General features: G+C 42.0%; 1 protein-coding gene and 1 long non-coding RNA gene across 5 annotated transcripts; one reads left to right on the top strand and one right to left on the bottom strand.

Moving 5' to 3' along the window:
• Positions 1–29: 29 nt before the first annotated feature.
• On the top strand, positions 30–9,107 carry LOC116961100. Of its 4 annotated transcripts, XR_006164864.1 has the most exons (6): positions 47–164; positions 413–562; positions 2,324–2,397; positions 3,139–3,265; positions 4,418–4,739; positions 6,077–9,107. It is a non-coding gene; the product is annotated as an uncharacterized LOC116961100 (long non-coding RNA). The 4 variants fall into 4 exon arrangements; XR_006164863.1 differs by lacking the exon at positions 4,418–4,739 and having other exon boundaries at positions 30–145; XR_006164861.1 differs by lacking the exon at positions 4,418–4,739.
• On the bottom strand, positions 8,528–19,485 carry FNTA (farnesyltransferase, CAAX box, alpha). Its single transcript, XM_032990710.2, has 9 exons — positions 19,312–19,485; positions 18,680–18,765; positions 17,967–18,081; positions 17,013–17,117; positions 15,742–15,868; positions 15,162–15,310; positions 13,172–13,234; positions 12,507–12,678; positions 8,528–11,063 (listed from the first exon to the last, which is right to left on the bottom strand). Exons 1-9 carry the CDS (start codon positions 19,440–19,442, stop codon positions 10,863–10,865), a joined length of 1,149 nt encoding a protein of 382 aa, XP_032846601.1. The 5' UTR covers positions 19,443–19,485; the 3' UTR covers positions 8,528–10,862.
• Positions 19,486–21,088: the final 1,603 nt, after the last annotated feature.

Below are 21,088 nucleotides of genomic sequence, written 5' to 3'. Positions count from 1 at the left end.
GGGAGGAAGAGGAAATACCCCGTCGGGGCGGTGGCCCTCCCGCGGGGGCCGCCGGGCCGCGGCTGAGGGTGGCGGCGGGCACCGCCGGCGGGGCGCCCCGAGAAGTCTGGCGGCGGGGCGGGTGCCGAGCGAGGAAGCGGCCAAGGTAACGGGGCTCGGCAGCGGTAAGGGGACCGCCGGGCCCGGTCCGAGCTGGGGGACAGGCGTTAATCACGCGTTTTCATGTAAAAGGAGGGGGGGGGGGGGGGGGGGGGGAAAGACTGGCAGAGACCACTGCGCATGCGCCGAGCCTATTTTTCAATAGCTGGTAGTGTTGCTCGTTCTGCCGAATGTGGGGCACTGTTCGCGGCCTTCTCCAGGGTAGGCATAGGGCTGATTTCTTTCTTGTTTTTCACCCTTCCTCCAGTGTCAGGCCTGGAGAGGACTCCTACCAGAAGTGTGCTCCGGCTCAGTGAGGAGGATGCCCCACGTGCCGTGTGTCATCACACTCCAAACAAGTGTCTCCGTCTCTTCACACCATGAGAACTTTTTTCCCCATCATGGATGTTTCTTGCCCTGTCATGTAAGCCGATTAGTCTTGAGATGAATGAAAAACCTGCGGCATGGCTGTGTTCCTTCCCTGTTTCAGATGTAGGGAGACACACATCAAGAATCTTGATTCTGTGCAGCCTTTCTTACTATAACTTCCTGGCCTTCCCACAGCTTTCATCCTGAATAACACCATCTCCATCACCTCTGTCCATGCTACTTACACCTGCCTTCATTTTCCTCTTAAGTTTTCATCTCATAGCCTGCTCATGGCATTCCTCCATCTTTTATCTTTGCCATTCCAATACCTCTATCTTCTTCACCATCTTATGCCATAGCCCCCATATGTCTGCCCCAGACCTGCAATTCTTGTACATTCACATTGGTGAAGTACCTCCTCAGTAGTCTGTTTTGAAGGCCATGAGGGCCCACATGCCAGAGCAGCCTAAGCATCAAGCTGCAGTGAAAGGCATGTGTGAACAATAAGTGTTGGAAGGAGGAAGGGCCAGCCTCATTCCTTGCTTGACCTCCCTCCCATGCCAACCATATTATATAGCCTCTGCTTCTTCCCCTTACATGCATGTGCACGCTTCTGTCCTCTGTACCCCAGCCACCTGCTTTGCTCCCATCTTTCCCTTGGCCACATGCAGTTTCATAAACACAGTGCCTACTGAGAGGGTAACGTGGATGCAGTCTGTCTAAAAGTTCAGTGGATTGTGGGCATTTTCACTGGAAGCAAGCAATACCTGTGCGTTGGACAAGCTGTAGGGGAAATGGGCGGTCATTTTGACTTATGAGAGTCAGTGGCTTCACTGCTTCTGAAAGCAGGGCAAGAATCCATGGCTATGCAAGGAGTTTGCAAGAAACATATCACAGATGACAAGAAACTGATGACAAATCTGCAACTGTCATAAAACTACCAGACCATGGAAGTGGTATGTCCAAGATAGATCTGGGCGCAAAACTGTGCCTATCTTGCCAGCATGTCACAGCAGTAGTGCACAGAGTGGAGCAGTGATTCATGTGTGTCCTACTGCTTCATTTTTGCACCAGCATTTTTAAATGCAAATGGAAGTTGTCTTATCCAGATGCAAAATCCAGACCATCAGGTGCTCTTGGCTGATGCTACCTTTCAGTCCCTAGAAGGGCAAGCTAGCCCGCAAGCTGGTAACTCAGCTAGCTAGCAATATCTTGGCTCTGCATGAAGCTGTGGTTCACTGTGGATGTAACTCTGCCTCTGAGCACTACCATGCTGTGTTGGCCCATGCTCAGTTTTATCCTGTTTCTGGAAGAGTGGCCTCCCCCAGGAGCTTTTTCCCGTGCATCTGGTTAAATATAGACTGCAACCCAGGCATTTCACTGGGACCTGGAAGATTTGACCTTTGGTCACAGAAGACCTTGGGCTAATCATCTCATCTCCATGCTTCAGTTGTAATATGGTTTTATAGCCTTTCCAGCCTTTATAAAGTGTTATTCACATGGATGTCCCTTGAGTGCACATGGTCCAGCACATGCTGGTGAGCCTCTTAGCATACAAATTTTCTGAAATAATCCCGGTAACTGTGGCAGCCAAGCAGAATTCTGTGGCCTCTTCTCCATCTTTGTAGACTCCAGTCCAAAGTTAAAACTGCAATCCTGTTATATAGTAAATGTTTTCTTGCCTTAAGGCCAGTATCTATACCCAGTGAGACAGTATAGATAAAAGCCTCGGTGCTTTTGGAATCACAGAATATGCCTAAATGTGTGTTATATCCTTCAGTTGGAATTTTGCTGATTATCTCCTCTGCAAATACAGGAAACGCTGCAAATGTAAGATACCCGGGCTCCCAGAGATATGAGCACATGACAACTGGCTGAGTGTGGAAAGAGGTGTGTAACAGAATTTGAAAGTTCTTTACAAGGTCATGCCCAACAATAGGAGCTATTCTAACCTTCTTAGCATTATGTTGGCAGTGTACTGCCCTTGTTTTGAACAATATTGTTTCTCATACCCACATGCTGTTATTCTACAGGAAGAATGAGAAAGATTTCAGTGAGGTTTATAAAGTTCTGGTGTGGATGGATCCTTCTGTCTCTAAGGGAAGAGCCTGCCATAATTGGGTTTCTCATTCTTTCTCTCCCATGCAGTAGAATAATCCACATGTAAGACTTGCTATAAAGCTATGAGGAAAAAAAAATTCATTGTTAGTATTTTCCTGATGGGTAATGCAAGCTGAGAAATTAAAATTTACTTTCCCAAGGTCATTCAAGGTCAGAGCCAGGCAAGGGATTAGAGACCCAGATCTCATAGCTAATTAGACCATTGTATAAGCCACAGTGAGAAACAGAAAAAGCCATGAATTTTCCCAGCATGAAATCATAATACGCTAAAATTTGTGCCTGGAAGTAATAAAATCCTCAGCATTAAGGAAGAGATGCTTGTGTGGCCTTGTGCAGTTCCTCTCCCTGACACTGTAAAAGGGTCCAGTGTCTGGAGCAGGGCTGAACAATTTTGGATACTAAACTGAGTAGTGGCATCCTATAGGAGAGCTCCTGATTGGTAAAATTTTCTTGAAATCTTTCACCCTTTGCTGGATACTGAAAGCCCACTGAAACTGTTTTTACTACCAGGCTGCATCCATCTGAGGAAGTGATCTCTGCTTCACTTTGCTTGGACTTGTCATTACCAAGGTTGGGTACTCCACTGCATGGAATACTAGCTCCTTGTTGGTTTGATGGTGCAGCTTCACACTTAGAGGTAAGATACGCTGTCACTGTAGTGGTATAAAACTTACATAAAGTAGTTGCTTGGATCAGTCTGGTCATCATAAGATAAATATGGAACTGTGAATGCATACATGCTGAAATGTTAAATTTGCACACTGGTAAATGTTCGGGCTCGCATTACACTTTCTTTTCTAACTGCTGCTTTTCTGCCTCCTTGCTCAGTAGTCATTCAACATGATACCAAGCTGATTACTGACTGTGTTCAGCATGATCTGTAAAGAAAGCTTTTAAAATCAGAAAGACAGTCTTGCTGCTTTATAATTAATAAGGACTGAAAGAATTTTGCATACCTAGTTTCTTCTGTTTTGTTTTGGTGTCTGCACCAAGGACAGCTCTTCTGGCATGCTAATGGACCAGGAAACACAAAGGCTTTGGGACTCCTGTGGCTGGATGCTATATAGGAAATGATATTTCCACATAAATATTCTTGTGAACTGAATGCTTCCATGTTCTCAGCCCTACTGATAGTGTCTTGCAATCCAACCTGAAGTGTCCAAAGCACTGAGAACAGCACAAGCAAACTTGGAGTCATCAGGAACATCAGATGGCTTTGATAAGTGGGTCTCATTTAGCACTTTTGCAGTGGAGTACAAGCATCTCACTGGAAGAGAGCAGGGCTTGAATTTTTAGCAGAGATATCCCTCCTGTGGGAACTGTATTTGGCTTTGCAGCTAAACTGAGCTAAGCACAACTAAATATGCAATAAAGTGTACATCATCAGTTCAAACTTTTGCTAGAACTCCTTGTTTTGAATGCTGGACACTGCTAGGATGTGCAATATCTGCTCATTACCATAAACACTCTTTCCTCTGCTGCTCAGATATATATTATGCACATGTTTCTCAAGGCCATGCTACAATACTGGTTCAAGCTATGAGCTAGGTTTTTATTACACTGGTTTTTTCTGCCCTTTCCTTTTCTACTATCCCCACCCTCTTTCAAAACAATACCTGCACTTACGCAGGTTCCCTATGAATTCAAATCCCTGAGTGACCCTACTTGACCTTTTTTAGTGCTGTTCTGTGCCTGTTCTTACAGTGAATGCTGCCATGTGATACAGGAGACAAGCTGCTCTTTGCAAAGAATAGTGGTTAATCTTTGGATCTATATGCCTCTTTTTCAGTAAAATTTAAGCCAATTGCTACCTTATGCCTAGACCTCTCAACTAACCTGCTGGGATCACGTGATGGATGGGATGCTATGATGAGGTGGTACAATGGAGTCACATACCCAAGTGTCCACAACTGGCCCAAGTTTTGTTGAGGCTGAAGGGGTCCTTTTCCTTGAGAGCCCTTGTGAGCAAAGGCACCTGTTAGAAGTAACTGCAAAATCTCATCAACTCCAGCACTACCCAGGCTAAGTGCAGCATGGCAAAGCATGGGAAAGCATTGCCCTGCACTGCTTCTATCTGCTATGCAGGCATGGACCTGAAGAACAGAAAGCAGGTGAAACTCCTGTGGTGACAGACTACTAGTATTTGTTGGAGTGGGAAAACATCTCTGGGTACACCAGGCATTTTCAAACATATGAGGAGATGTGGTTTCTTCTGTAAAAAGCCCATGCTATAAGGTGACAGCTGAAAGCTGACAGCATGGGATACATAGCCCAGGGGATGAGGGTCATGTCCTGGCTATGGCTGCTGAGTAACAATACTGCAGTAAAATGGGTTATATCTCATCTATCCCTTCTCTCCCTGTAAATTTTAGCCTGTATAGCTCAGACGAGCAGAGAGCTGACAATGCAGTAGCAATTAAGAAATTAGAAAGTCCATACAGACTAACCTGGAGGAATGGCACTGCTCTTACTGCAAATGCACAGAACGTCTGGGTGTGCTAGGTGGCTCTGTCTGGTTCAGCAGCAGGTGCCCCTCCTGAAATCATTTGCGGTAATATTTTTAGCCGTTCTTAGTGATGAATGAGTAGCGATTTTGGATTACTCCAGACCCAGTCATCCCTTATTTTCCCCTTCCTTCTTCAGTAACACAGAAGAAAATTTCAGCTCCAAGAGGGACCTAGCTATGTCTGAGACACTGCTAAAGACAAGCAGAATTCATCCACGTTTTGGAGTTTTGTCCAGACATCCCCTTCTAACAAAAAATTAGATCTCACCTAAACCAAATCTCTTTCATACATTTTCCTTCTGAAGGTCAAAAGCCAAGCAGTTTTCTATTTTCAATTTGCAAGTTTAAAATTTTTTCAGTTAAAGAATGATCAACATTGAAATTTGAAAATATGTTTTTAAAAGCAGGTGTTTCTGGTTTTCATTTGCCCATTTAAAATACTGAACACTCCTTTTAGTGTAGCCTTCAGCTGACTGAGGGTCTTTGCAGGCTAAACCTCTAAAGCAACAAGATGGCTGGCACTGCCACTCAACTGGTAGAAGAGTGTTGAGACAGTGCTGCAACGGGTTATATGCTTCAGAGCCTACCACACCGGCCATGCACCTGGGCTGCGGCTACCTGCAAATGGTCATTTTGGCTCATTTTGCAGCAGAGAAACTGTCAGTGCAAGAAGCAGCCAGCAGAACAAGTAAGCACCATATGCCATGGTGTACAGGGAGAGTATGTTTTCACTGTCCTCTAGGAATAAAATTCACATTCATGGTGTGGCTGGATCCTAGAGCAGGGACGTATGTGTGTAAGCAACTTGGCTCTGAAAAGGGAAGAAGGTTATCTACCTGCCACCTTCTTGTCCTGGTGACAGGCTTTGGCAGAAGGGGAAGGGGATGTACATCAACAATACAAACACAGCTCCCTTTTCCTATTCTTTTCCTCCTTTCAAAGCTTCTTGGTAGCAACACAAGCATTTATTCAGCTGTTCTTGGAGAAACGACTTGGACGACAGGACACATTAGGAAACCACTGAAGTAATTAAGCAAATACACCTATACAAAGCAACCCAAATCCAAAAGAATGAGAAACCCAAGTACAGCAAGACCTCTTCTGCAGTGGCAAGATCAAGGCTCATGAGCAGTATGGATATGGCAGCATTATGCCTGTCACCCTACCATTTCAGATAAGGGCAGGTGTACCAGAGCTCGTGTTACACACACAGGAAGGGGTAATGCATGTCCTGGCAGCTCAGTGCATACACACGTAGGAAGCAGCTGCACCCGAGTAGCCCTGGGTGCCCAAGCTGGCTTGACTAAAATCCCCGCACTGTGGTGACTACCTGCGACTCAGTTTCAACAAACCAGTGGATGAAGAAGAAAGGTCTGTCTTTGCCCTTCTTCACCGAAGTCCTCAGTCCTGCTTCCTGATGAGCAATACAGCCACTTTTGAACCTTCAGCAGCATGCTCGATTTCCTCAGTTAGGCCCAAGTCCTCCCCTGCCTTCCAAGAAGCGGGAGAAGGTCCTCTTGCCCTTCAACCCCTATTCATGGAAACAGCCAACAATAACCAGCACTTCATTACAGAGGGACCAGAGACACTTCCCAGCTTGTGAAGGTGCATGACTGTAGCACTCTGACTGGAAGCACATTCCCAAAAGGTATGAACTGACCACAAAATACACACTCTGAACAGAGGGGTTTAGTCACACAGTTATTGTAGAACACTGGGACTCAACAGAGTCCATATCTGGTACAAGGTGCCCAGTGCCAGAGGGTACATCATTTCAATTAATGAAAAATTGCTCTCCAATTAACACCAACAATTTTTAGTGAAGACGACCATTTAGTCCCTCCCAGAATACTGATGCTTGATCCCTCTGTAGTGCTATGCATTGATTTACTGAGCAGCTGCTCTTCTGTGTTTAATTAGCATGTATGAAATTAATAGTGTTGCATGGAGGGGTTGTCCTAGCTGCTTGCCTGCACATAGCTGGTGTCAGTGAACTCAGGGTGAATTTCACACTGCCATCTAGCGATGCATGTCCATTTTCCCTGCTAGGTACAGATCACCCCTATTTGAACACTTAAGCATTAGATAACATATTGTGGAGAAGAGCAGATTATTGTCTGCTTTAGGGATTTCTATTCTCTGCTTCAGATCTCATCCACATTTTACCTGTATTGAATAGGCACCCATAGAGTGTACTCATGTAAATGTAGAGAGTACTTTAAAATGGCAGTGTTATTCATGACTAGAATTATACAGACCAGTCTAGTCTGCCAGGGATTCTGGAAAGGACCTGTTACAAGACACATATAATGTAGTTTTTACATTCAAATGTAATTTTTTTTTTTTTACCCTTTGCTGTTAGAATATATTGTACCAAAAACCTGACAGTACAGACTTAAAGGGAGAGAAAACGTTTTCAACTTGAGATATTTAATAGAGCTGGTTATTTACAAGAAAAAAAAAATATTGAAGTATATTTGACACCTGTCAACTGGAAGTAAAACTTCATACTGCCACATTAATAGACTTGCCAAAACTCAGCCAAACATCATCTTACCTAAGTTTTCCACATTAATTTTCCTTAAGCAGAAGATACACTAGGGAAACATGCTGTCAACCCAAAGGCCAGAGGAGTAATCACCAAATAAAACTAGTCTTAGAATAGAGTGTGCCAAGCACCCACCTTAACTGACAATATCCGTAATGTGCTGAAGGCACTGATATTCAGAAAAGGACATGAGCTAAGCTGAGGAGCATTTTTCACATTGCATCTACCATGCCCTATCTGAGACGTGTGGCTCAAGGTGTTAATAATCTCTCTCCATTGCTGTGCACAGGGCAAGAAAACCACAGATGCAGTGTCTCCACCACCTAGTTTGAATTTTCACATAGGCAAGTCCACCAGTGTTTGCAAAGCCTTCATGTGAGCCTGTAAGGGATGACTCCACACCATCATTTACTGTTGTTTCATTACCCCTTTGCTCTAAAAGACACAGGAGCTTTAAGGCATTTTGTGCTCTTGTAGGGGTCCATCACTCCATAAGCCCCTTGTTACCATTGCACTTCATGAATTGCTGGCTAGCACTTGGGACAGAAGCGTTTCGCAAGGCAGGAGTGATCAGAAACTTTGCTTCCGTGCTGGAGGATACTGCTCCTACAGAAGGTCCAGCTGAACAGCATGCTCCTAATCTGCCTCAGCACAGCCAGACAACAACTGATAGAAGCATTTTGTGCTAGCTAAGGTGGTTTCGTACTGAATAGATAAGGAAGGACTTGCATGCTGTTTTGTCAGTTGAGTTGCAGACACAATAAAGTGGAAGTCAATAACAGCTCAGACAGACAGACACAGATCAAGGCAAGAACATAAGTTTCTGATGAAAGCAGGCATAGAAATTATTTCACCTGCTTTAATAATTCTCTGTACACCACTGAATGTTCCAATTACAATGATTTACAAGGGACAGCTGTATCCATACAGTTTTCCATTTAGGCACAGCTCTTCAATATACACAACACTCACATCATTACACACAATCACTAACAACAGTAAGTTTTCTTATACAGATGAACCCTTAGTACAAATCAGTTTGTTGTTTCCTATGATCATACATAGTCAGTACCAATGTCTATAGGTTAAAGTCCTCTAATAATTCCTATGGCAAGATCCTTCTCTCTATAGCTCATACATTTTGTCAAGCTCCCACCACCACAAGAGAGATTCTGTTTGAGACATGTTTTGAAAATTAAAGTCTTGGTAGCTGCAGTTGCAAATTGACTGGGCAGGCTATTGTTTTCCAAGCTCTGATAGCTTTGTATTTCTATGTGTGGCTCCCTATCACAGAACTGAGGTGCCTTTTGAAGGGAATATTAGAGCTTCCTTGCAATCCAAATGACAGTAAACATAAATATCTGAACCATCCAAATGAGAGTAAACATAAAAATTTTAAATAAAAAATTAACATATCTGTTAAAACATAGGTTTGGTGTTTTTTTAATTGGACTCTAGTCTCCAGCATGTTTTTTTGTTTGGATTGCATGATTTGTTTGGTTACATATTTATTTTACATGAGATAGGATATTTTTCTGTTAGAGTACATATCTGGTTATTCCTTCAGTGGTAAATTTAGCTCAGAAGTGGCATTATCTTTGCAACCATTCCTGTGCTAGTATATCCAGTATAAAACTGTATAAACCTTATCAGTAGATGACTCTTTACTATTACTTCTAGACACTTTTCAAGGATGAGAATTCCGTGAGTTCACCACACCATATGAAAATAATGTGAGGCTTGTCAGCTTGACACAGAAGCACAATAGATCTACATCTAAGATCTTTCCTCAGACCACAAGTGCCTAAGAGGTCATACCCCAAAATACACTGTCCCAGTGGACACTGTTCGTCATCTTACCTTGGGATGAGTTATCTTCTCTGAAACTCATGCCAGTGTCTTTATAGAATACTCTGCCTTATTTCAAGTGCACTCTGAATTTTGTTTATGAAAGATATAGGAGCTTACTAACACCATATTCAGAAGCAGAATTCTGTTCCCTTTTCATGGAGGATATTTATTTTAAAGGTTGCATTTGTCTGTTGTATCTCTCTGAGCTTTCTTGACTGGTAGTGGCAAAGTTTAAAGTTCATCAACATTTTAAATATTCATGTGTCACAATAAAAATATCTTTCCTACTTCTGGGAAAGCGGCAAATTTTAAAGTTCATCAACATTTTAAATGTCCATGTGTCATAATAAAAATATCTTCCCTACTTCTGGGAAAGTGACAAAGCCCTTAAAAATATTTCAGATATTAATTTGTTTTAAATTTAAAGAATGCATTGAATTAACATATCTCAAGCATTTAAAATAATCTCCACTATGGTTTAATTACAGCAGCAGCCTTTAACATTTAGAATCAAAACCTGTTCCTATTATTCAATAAATACTAGTATTTATTTGTTCCCTTTATGATCATCTTCAATAAAATATTTCCTATGAGACAAGCACTCTATGCTAAGATCACAGCTTAAAGATAGCCATTTACTGAAAACAGAGCAGATGCATCAGTTTTCTTGTACAGCTATACACATCCTATGAAATTCTGTGCTGAAGATGCCTTCTGTCTTTCACAAAGCCACTTCTTGGCTGAATATGTGCATGGAAAAGATACGAAAAGCCTATAGGAGCAACAAGGCTAGGAGATTTAATGCGAATAGGTCCTCAGTAAAACTATTCCTTCACTTCCAGTTCAGTGAAGGTACGTACCATAACCAATTAGTTATAATCTCTTCTGACCTATGACTTCAGTTTGGTCTGGGTAAAAAAGGTGAATAAAAAAAATAAGTCAGATTTTCAGCTGTCTGAACAGAATTCCAAGAAAAAAAAATAATCAGATCTTCTAGACTCCCCAAGGCATTTTACTTTATGGCTACTACAGGTAAGTTAGCTGCCATCATTACTGTAGTATCTGATGTGACCATGTTAGGAATCACAAGTGGATAAGCCAGGGCATCAGAAATTGGTTTAGTGCCTTATAAATTGCAGGTACAGCTTTAGGTATTTATTACTAGGAAACAAACGTATTATTTGGTAAATTTCAATAATTAAGCCTTAATACTTGACTGTACATAGAGCTATCACCAGTAGCAGCAGCAACCTGAGACTATACAGCAATCTGCATTCCACTTTCATTGCAATACCTTTTCACTAGCAGAATACTACCCTGGATTTTAAACTAGTTGATAACCCCATTTAGTACTGCTTTACCATAGCTAAAGATCTTAACACCGTTTTCTTCCATGTCCAGTTCATGCTGCTCATCTGTCAGTGTGCTCTGTTCAGTGCCTGAGCTATACTTGTTCTTAAGGGACCGTCCAATATATCTCCAGTATTTCTTTCGGATGATGTCTTTTTCTTTAGCCAGAATTTCACACAACTATGAAAGAAAATTGAGAGATTGGAGTGTTATACCAAAAGCTTAAAGAAACCTTAATTATCTTTATAAAATGCATCCAATATATGGTTCAGCCAGTGTTAGAAACACCTTAGCAACCTTTGCTTTATTTACCAGATTTGCAACTGTCCAATGACCTCAAACTGATGTCAACTCCAACTGGTAGTCAACCAGACACTACACAAATATCTCTCCAGTCCTATTTCAGTTATAACTGCTTCCCTGTGACTCCTTTCATGCCTACCACTCGTCATCTACCACAGCCTATTCAGCCTACAGTATACTTCTGACTTCCTGACAAGCTTGGTTGGCTTTTAGTGATGTGAACCATTTAATTCAACTCCTGACGGACTGACAGGAGATATTTTGTTTATGTTTTTTCTCTTAGCAGACTGTCCCAGAAGGACTCTCCATGCAAGTTAGTAACCTTTTCTCAAAACATGTTGGAGCTGGTGCTATATAGATACTCCTACATGTTATGATTTTTGTTTTATTTTGATCTGCGTGAACAGTGAGGCACAGCAGAAGTCAACTCTATTCACAGGACATTCTGTGTAAAATTTATATGGTATGAACACTGTCAATTCCCTTCTATTATGCAGATGACATTGCCTTATTCAGTGAACCAGAGTTGAGAAATAAGAGCTTCAATGCCTAAACAGATGAAGAAGACAAACTCAGTGAAGTAGTACAAAGGGACATGAATCTGGGAGGTATAATTGCACTTAATTACACTCTGGTCCTGCAACACAACAAAGGAAAAATGTTGAGAAAGAATGATGTCAGAACACAGAGACTCCAGGCAAGAACTGCAGCACTAATTACACTGAGTTCTAGTCTGTCCTGCAGTGAATGAAAAGTGTTCCTGTAAAAACCACACTGCAAATGACAGCAAGGAGTTCCCTGAATATGAAGCACAGGGAGATATACAACATTGCTAGAAGTAATTTATTCTCTGTAGGAAATGGTGCCTGACATTCCTTACTGATGTCCCCAGGGTCTGCTGACCTTTCAGCTAATTCTGCCAGCTTTCTTAGATAAGAACTGCAAAGGGCACTTGAGATTCTGTTTAGATACAGATCATTAATCTACAGAGAAGAAAGTGAGTTCATGCTACCAAGTTAGCACTGGAAACTTCTCTATCATTCATATATCTTTCTTCTGCTGGCAGTATTAAAAACCTTCCTTTACTACCAGGTGAAGAATACTTACAGTGGTTTTGTAACTGGCAAGTTATTATTATTTATAGATAAATTCATGAGACCCTTGTGATTATCCAGCTTTCTTGTTCACCTATTCAGTAGAGTTCCTGTGATTAACAAGTAACCTGTTCTATTTACGAAAATCAATACCATTTTGTTGGGACATAAACCAAGAGCAATATATGGCACTCCTGAGAAGCAAAACGAAGCTCTCAAAATGTACCTCCAATGCCTTGTTTAGTGTTTCTTCCTTGTTATCACACTGGTTTTCAAGCATATCTTCATATATGTCCACAAGAAAGGCAATTGGATAGGGTGAACTGTCGCTGAGCTGTAAATCCAACAGTCGCTCTAACAGATTTTGATACTTTGAAAGACCACGATCCTGTAGAATCCTAGAACAGAGGTTAATAGGCCTGAAACATAATGCTGGGAAAACTGATATGAAGAATTACATTTTTGTTATGACTCCTTTATTTGGAGATCAGTTTTGCAATAAGGGTGCAAATACAAGTTAAAGAAGAAAATAAGCAGCATGCAGCAATAATACAGCTTAATGTTGTAGTAAGCTAGTATAGTTATGCTTGAGTGAAATTAGACTGAAAGCATGCTCATTACTTCCTACTCTATGCTTCTGAACCCAGTAATATGACAGGTCAAGTTTTTAAAAGCATGAGAAATACTTGCAATCCTCCCACAAGAACTACAGGGCCAGAAACTCTGAGCAAAGTTACAGAGAATTAGGTTAGCATATTAACCCCTTGTGGAGATTTTTGCCTGCCTAAGCACATACAAGAATGAACAGCAACAAGCTCTTTCCAGTGAAGAGCTAGGCATAAGACACCTCCTACATATATTCTCTTTGCCCCGCAGACAAGGCTGTCTCACCCTTTTAAATAGTTCCAAGCGCTCTCATTATGTGGCACTGCTGTGATTATCTCAAGAGTGTAGCTGCAAAAAAAAGATAACAGGTCATGAATGCAACCACTAACAAGGCAGTTAGAAATTACCTGAATGTGCTCAGATGCTCCCAAATTCATCCCTCTAGTCTTTATTTCAGTCTTTTTGCAGATCACCTTGGCTGGGTCATAGATCAAAAATGTCTCACAATATAATCACTGCAGTTCTCAGAAAGGCAGACAATATGATCACTGTTTTAAATTCTGAGGTGTTCCATTTGCTGTACTTTATACAGTACTGCAACAGTTCTCAAAATCATGAGCAATAACACTAAGAAACGACATGACACACTCTCCCGGTATGCTAAAGGAGTAACTTGTGTCTTGATGCTCAGAAGTGGCAAGGGGCTGCCAAGGGCTGGAGTAATTGAAGCCCAGGGTGAGCTATGTTAATATGACTGCATGTGGTATGTTCTGTACCTATTTGCAGAACTTTTTTCGTGAGGGTGCACTTGACCAAACTCACAGAAAGGCAGAGCTTGAGCCTCCCGCTGACATGGCCCCCTGCAGCAGTTCCTTTAAAATAGCAGTCAGGCAACTCCTCTAAAAGCAAAGCAGTAAGAGGCACCTGCTGTACAGTCGAAAAGTCACATTTCTTCTTCATAAAACAAGACTTCACCTTCTGCCCTTACCCAGCATAACCAGGCATTCAGATCATTTTCAGAGACAGCAGATGCTGATAAAAAGTTCTATAAGCAGTACTGAAAAAAAGCAAAGCAAACCCTTAACCTTTTTTTAACCTGCAGTCACTATGACAAAGACTGAATTTATCAAGCAACAAGCAGCCCAACTATGGTTATATTATGACATCTGGGAAGTCTTAAGAAAGTCTCATTATTAGGATGGTATCCAGTTATCTTGAACATAGCACCGTGTACAAACACACCAAGGGAGGATGTTGGATCTAACCCCTGGAGAGAAAAAGCTGTAAATATCCAAGCCTAAGTCATGGAAATGGTTCAGATTTTCTAAACTGCATGATAGTTATAAATTGGAAGAGAAGCACAACTTACACTAGTGTGCAAAGACAACCATGAAAGGTGGGGGGGGGCTGGGATCCCCTATGAGCAATGTACCAATGGACCTATTAAGAGACTCAAGTCTTTCTTCTGAATACTAACTCCAAAAAGTTACATTACCTTCCTGCCATTGCTTCTTCACTTTAAACAAACATCTCATAACCATCAACCCTGATCAGCAGCCTGAGATGTGGAAAGCACACAAGGAAGCTTCCCTTACCATCACTAGTAAAATAAATGGCTAGAAGCCCAGTTTGTCTTCAGCTACAAACATAACACTTCAAAACAGTTTACAAAGCTCATTTTCCTCTGAACTAGTGAACTCACAAAGACAGTTGTCTTTGTGCTGACCACATATGCTTGAAAGCTCCTTTCTTTTTCCAGCTGCATCAAATCCCTCAATTCCTCTTCCTACAATCTAGGTCCACATTATCTTTAAATCACTGTGGCTAATGTACTACTAAAACAGCAGTTTAGTACAACACTGAGAGGGCCTCTCCTTCCCAGCTTTCCAGAGGTAGGATGTAAGATACTAATGGACAGTGCAACTTCTGTGGTTACAATGTTACAGGTCTTCTGCCGGTTGTTTCACTATAGCCAGTTGACTTTATAGGCTTTTTATAAAGTCAAAGTTTTGTTTGCACAATAAACAGCGGGGCAGGAAGACAGATTAATGAGAATAGCTTGCCCAGGGTAAGCATAATTTTCTTTAGTACTACCCAACAAGTCAGTGGTTCTCAACACATCTATACATCTACTAACACCTGATCTGCTATCTACGAGAGTGAGCCCAAAAACTGCATTAAAAACAGGAAAGACAAGCCCACAGGGACTGTCAATGTATTCCTTTGCCTTCACATCATGAGAATGCTTAATGTGAGCATCAACAGCATTACTAACTGGATTTCTTTGTTTAGGACTCCTGGATTATCATAGCCAGTGGTGTTGAAAATTACAAAGTGTCGCTGGTTCCAAACAGAGTTGTTTCTTGCATCTTCCCTCAAAAGCTGGTCTATGTATTCCAGTTCATTGTCCCATAATTTGAACTCCTATGAAAAGGGAAGAAAGAGAGAATATCACAATCAAGAATTTTTATTTTTTAAAATATGTTATCCTTGCTCCTAAGTTATCTGAACATTAGATACAGAGACTTTTTCAAAGCAATCAACACAAAGTTCAAAGTAAAATAAGGAAGGGTACACTAGGAACACGCTACACTATTCAGTTGCACACAATGGTATCAGCTCATCGTTAAACTCACACACGTAACAATAAGCAGCCAATGACAGAACTTTTGGAACTCCACTTCCTGAAAGGCAAACTTATAGCTAACCTCTACAACACATTAAAATGTAATTGTTTTTCCCCCTTTAGCCTTAAGATACAAAGAGCCAAATGCAATTCAGATTGTATTTAAGAAGCAAAATCCTACAACCTGAGCAGGTTATTTAGTGAATCAAGAGTTATGTGGATACAATACCTGAATAACCCATTGTCTGTGTTGCCATGCATGGTAATTTTTGGCATCTTGGTTAAGAATGTCAGCTGTGAACTCAAGCTCTTGGGATGGATCCTGCAGCCATTCCACCAACACCCGTCTGTGATGCCTAATGACAAAAGGAAGAAACTATGTTTAGAATAGTCTAAAAATTTTTGTGCACATGTGGTCTGTATTGTACTACTTAGGAAAAAAACACTAGTTAAATACTTCAAATTAAATATATCAGAACATTTTACTGGGCTCTGAGAAATATATGATGCATACTTACACTATAACAAATTCTATCTACACATGCACATTTGGCAATCATCTCCTTTTTAGACCAGTTATGTTTATTTGAAGTAACACTCATAGCCAAAGTCTTCAGCAGAATAAAATTTTCTAGTACTACATTGCGGGCGACGGAGGAACGACATGCTGAGACAGATTCAATGTGGGTGATAAAGCATCATGTATCGTGTATCTTTATTAGTCCAGGGTACATATATTTATACAGACAACGCTAATTATTATGCCTACTAGTCACTAGCTGATTGGCTTAAGCTCTAAAGGTCGTATTCACACGGTCCACCTACTTGCAGTTAGCTAACAGCACAAACTTCTCATAACACTAAGTTTCTCATGCCACTATTTCTAATTCCCCTTAACCTGTTTTCGACACACCACGGTACACAGGGCTGAAGCGTCCTTGACATTCCTCATGTATCAGCAGCTGCGAGCAGCTGCAGGCAAACCCTAGTGAGGCCCAGCATCAGCAAGGCAGCATCAGCCCCTAGAACAGGCTCTGATCGTACAACTGCTCGGTGGGCTCATGACCCTTGTCTCTGAGCCATTCTCCAACACTACATAATTTCTCTAGTAATAACAATGCTGCTGTTTTGCCTAATCCCATTCACTTGGGAAAAACCCAACAAGTAAGTAAACTCCAAAAGCCAATAAAAGAAAAATTACTAATTTCTATTTGTCTTTTTACTTGCCTTTTAATCAGTAATTTTTTTGATCTGTCAGACTTATTTTAACAGTTTAAAAATTGAAATTAAAAGAAAACAAGACCTTTTTAGCATGTCATAATCATGTTTAGAATGAACTGCTAAAGAGGACTTTGGCAGTGATACTCATGCAACTCCATTTAACTCCTCCACTACTGCAGTGGCAGTTTAAGATCAGTGATCACAACTTATTCCAGACAGTTTGCAAAACAAAAATTATCTGTACAAACATTAAGAACTGAAAAGAAAACATGATTTTACCAGACTTGGTAGTTCTTTGGCTGATCTTCAATGATAGCTGTAATATACTTAAGTTCCTCATGAAGATCCTTTCCCAAAGACTGCAGGAGGACTCTCCGGAAATGCCTGTATAAAAAAGTCAAGCATTCAAACATTGCAACAGGGCTTTCCTAAAATTCACAGAGAAGAACATAGAAGAACCTTTGTTCACCATTCTTCTAATAGATATTGAGTTAAAAAGAGTGCAAAAAACTAAACCATATATCCAGTTCTCTTATAGGCCATTAGATGTTCAAACAGTGGAGAATTGGAATACAACTACTTATTACATTATATTATCTAAGATGACAGCAACTGTGTTTCAAATTAACCTCTGTCTACCCACACTAGTCTTATTGTCACAGAAACTATTACTTACATGCTTAAAAGAATGTAAATTTTCTGATTTTATGCAAGTTAGTGGAATAAAGACATACAAGAGGTACTTGCAAGTAGCCACAAGTTAAAAGGCCCTAATCTGAATATCAGAAATTCACTGTTTATTCATTACCTAACTGAACATTAACCTGACAGATCTTCTAAAATGCACTATTTAGTAAGCATACAGTTATTTAGCAGGAAATGACAGCTATTGTGCTTTTATGCCTCTTGAAGTCAGCTGAGGGCATCTTCAGAATTTTGCCAAGGCTGTGTTATCAGGTAAGTGATCTAATTTTAAACAGAAAAGTTCTTTTTGTGGCTAATCCTGACCTTGATTGGTAACATCCTCAAAGACAAATGAATGAAAACCACTGAATCAAAATGAGACACAGAAAATACTGAACAAAGACTTTTTTCAGAAGCTCACGGGAAGTCTGCACTACTCCTCTATGTGAACTCAAGTAGTCATGCCCTGATTAGAGTAAAAAAATTATTAGAGATATAAGAGATCAGCAGTCAAATGACAACAGAGATAATCCCAAGATTATCACTCACCATACTGTGTAATTTGCAGCATTTAACTCAATGGCATCTGCTGTTAGGACGAAAGCTCTTTCGCTTCTCTCATCCCGCTGCAGAACAGCCCGAAAGTAATCATAGACATCCTGAACTAAACAAATAACAGCATCTTATCCAAGGCTATAAGACAGTGGCCTGATTAGGGGGTAAGGTTAACAATCCTTTCAAGTTACTTTCTATTTTGTGTAGTCTAACTATATCTCTTTAAAATGATAGCTACATATTGGTTTGTCAGCACTGATAATTTAAACCTCTAAATTATTAGTATACCGAAAAGCTGCAAAAGCATCTTAAAAATACACCACCTGAATAATATTTATACAATCAGAAAAGTTCCTTGCTGCTTACTCACACTATTTCCCAAGATGCAATAGCTTGCTATGTCTCTCTTCCACTTGTGGGCTAGAAATGCCTTATGTGAACCAGACTGTCTACTGTTATCACATCTTAAGCCACGTGATTTTAAAATAAAACCTTGACTATTAACATCTCAGTTGAAGATTCAGCTTCAGAAATGCTTGATGTAAACATCACATACAACCACCATAATACAATAAATATTACTTTCTTCACAGTACGATGCTACAAGATATGCTATCCAAAACGTGAAGTCTTGCTTTAGATAAGGTAAGGATGGATACAAACTTAACCACCTTAAGAATTCAGTGCAGAATATGATTAAAACTTACATTTTTCACTGTAGATGATCTGAACAACAGGATTTGGCCCATCATTTTGATGGACAGGTTCAATATCTGCCCATTCCTTCCTGTCCCTGTAAATAGATGTTTTTGTCTTTACAATCCCACAAAATGCTACTCAAACCATAACACGCCCAAATCTATGTCCAGCAACGCATCCCCGTTCACAGCGGTCGTTATTACTGTCACTACCTTACTGCCTGTAACACAGACCTTCATATAAACAACTAAACAAGGTATTGGCATACGTAACCGTGGTAAGACAACTTGGTGACGTAATCACGCCGCGCTCAGATCGCCACAGCCGCAATGCCGTGGTTTGAGCGCTGCGCGTCCCACGGCTCTTCCGTGACGCTGTCACCCCGCCTCCCCGGCCCCGGCCCCGGCCCCCCTCGCTCGCTCGCTCGCCCGCCCGCCCTCCCTCCCTTCCTCCCGTCTGGCCTGGCCTGGCCTGGCCTGGCCGCTCTGCCGCCCTCGCCCCCACAGCGCGGCCACTTCCGGCGTTGCGCGCTCAGCAGGTCCGCGCGTGACGCAACGGTCTGCACCGTCATTGTTCTTACGCCCGCGGCGGCGGGAGCTTTGCCCTTGCCCTTTCTGATGTTGCGCCGCCGCAGCCGAACCTGTAGAGTACGTAGCTGTCGTCCTCCCTCTCCTCCTTCTCTTCCAGCATCTGCCCGCAGCCGCCGTCCAGCTCGCCGTTGCCCGCCCACTCCTGTTGTAGCTCCGCCACCGCCGTCCCCTCCGCTTCCATCGCCCTTTTGATTCTAGAGCGTAGTGGGACCAGCGAGGCGGGTGCGGCGGCGGCGGCAGAGCGGCCGCTTAGCTCACCATCGCCTCCCTTGGCGGGGAGGTCAGAGGTTGTGTGTAGGGACCGAGTGAGGCGCCTTCCCCGGAGTCTGATAACCGGGTATCAGAGACGTACCGGGGGAGGCGGCGGGAGGTTGGGCTGGGGCCGGGGAACCTCTCCAGTTCTCTCTTCCCCATCCACCGTGCCCTAGGGAAGTCCTGCGGACCCAGCACGGTCTGTCAGCGCTGTGGCCATGTCCCTGTCCACACTTTACAGGGTAGCACTTAGCAGTTGTTTGGGTGGCTGGTATTTGCTGTGCTTTATGCTTGGTTTTCACTACTGTAGACTAAAATTGGAGACACAGAAAGCAAAGGGAGGCATTTCTCATGCCAGCAGTAGTGTATTTCCTGCAAGAACCCACTCTAGTACCAATAGAGAGGTTTTCAGGGACCATGGGACCAGTAGCACCAGACTGACACCAGGGGAATGAACAGGAAAACCAGGGCTCTGGGAAATGCTGCTGCAGCAGGTGAGGTGGAAAGTTAGAATGCTGCAAATAGCAGATCCTTGACATTACTGATTTTCTGGTGCTGTGGTGCTGTGGGCAAGGTGAGCTGTGTTCCGTCTCCTATGGCAACTCACAAAACGGCACCGTTTCAGAGTAGAACTTTCTGATAGCACAAGGCTGAAGAATCTGGTAAAAGATGGAATTAGAGGAGGCTTTGAAACAGCCAGTTGTAAGCAGTGGATGAAATGGGAGAAGGCAGGAGATCCTCTAAAGTGATGTTGGTCAGGAGGACGAAGTGACTGAGCTGATGGTGGTCATTAGGAAAATCAGCTGACCCAATGTTACAGGTGTGTAATCTGTCATTCTGAGATGCTTTAGAGAAGGGAGGGTTAAAGACAGGCGGAGGACGTGTAGTAAGGGCCATGCATACATCTGCTTGTGTGCTGTGTATTGAGGGAGGTGGGAAATAATTCTATATGCAATGGAAAAGGTTAAAGTATTCAGTTCTGGGGTGCTCAAGTTGAAAGGGCCCTAGGTGTGTCACATGTTTTACAATGATTTTACAGAAAGAGGAATGGTTCCAGAGCAACAATGAGGGAGTATAAATGCACAGCTGCAATCAAAACACAAGATCCAGGACAAGGAGGATTGTGCGTGTTTCTTCTGTCCCTGAGCAACTTTGTCTCCTTTGGAAGTTACTTGACTTATGTGCTTTCATTGCCTCTGCCTTTTTTGTGTCCTATTCTAATGGTGCACTTGGACTTCATTTGTTTCTGCTGGGATGTTCATACAGTGACTGGAATGCATAGTTTGGTTGGCACTTCTGGATATTACAGACAATAGTAATGTAATGATGGATGGAAAAAAGGACTATAAATAGAACAGAAGGGAAATGGAGAAAGACATACCTAGAGACAGAAGATATGCAGCAGTATCCAAGTGAAAGAAAAAAGTTGTAAAATGCAGAACATTCTGAAAAAAGAGAGGAAAAAAACAAGACAGGTCAAAAAAGGAGCTAGATATATTATAAACAGATCACAGGATCTGTGCACATATGAGTGGGAGAAACCTCAAAGGCAGTAAATCATGTTTTTGCGAAGAG

This window comes from Tyto alba, unplaced genomic scaffold, assembly GCF_018691265.1.
Source record: "Tyto alba isolate M040663 unplaced genomic scaffold, T.alba_DEE_v4.0 Super-Scaffold_13, whole genome shotgun sequence".
Classification (NCBI taxonomy): Eukaryota; Metazoa; Chordata; class Aves; order Strigiformes; family Tytonidae; genus Tyto; species Tyto alba.
Note: the sequence above shows the minus strand (reverse complement) of the source record. Positions and strands in the feature narration are given on the sequence as shown.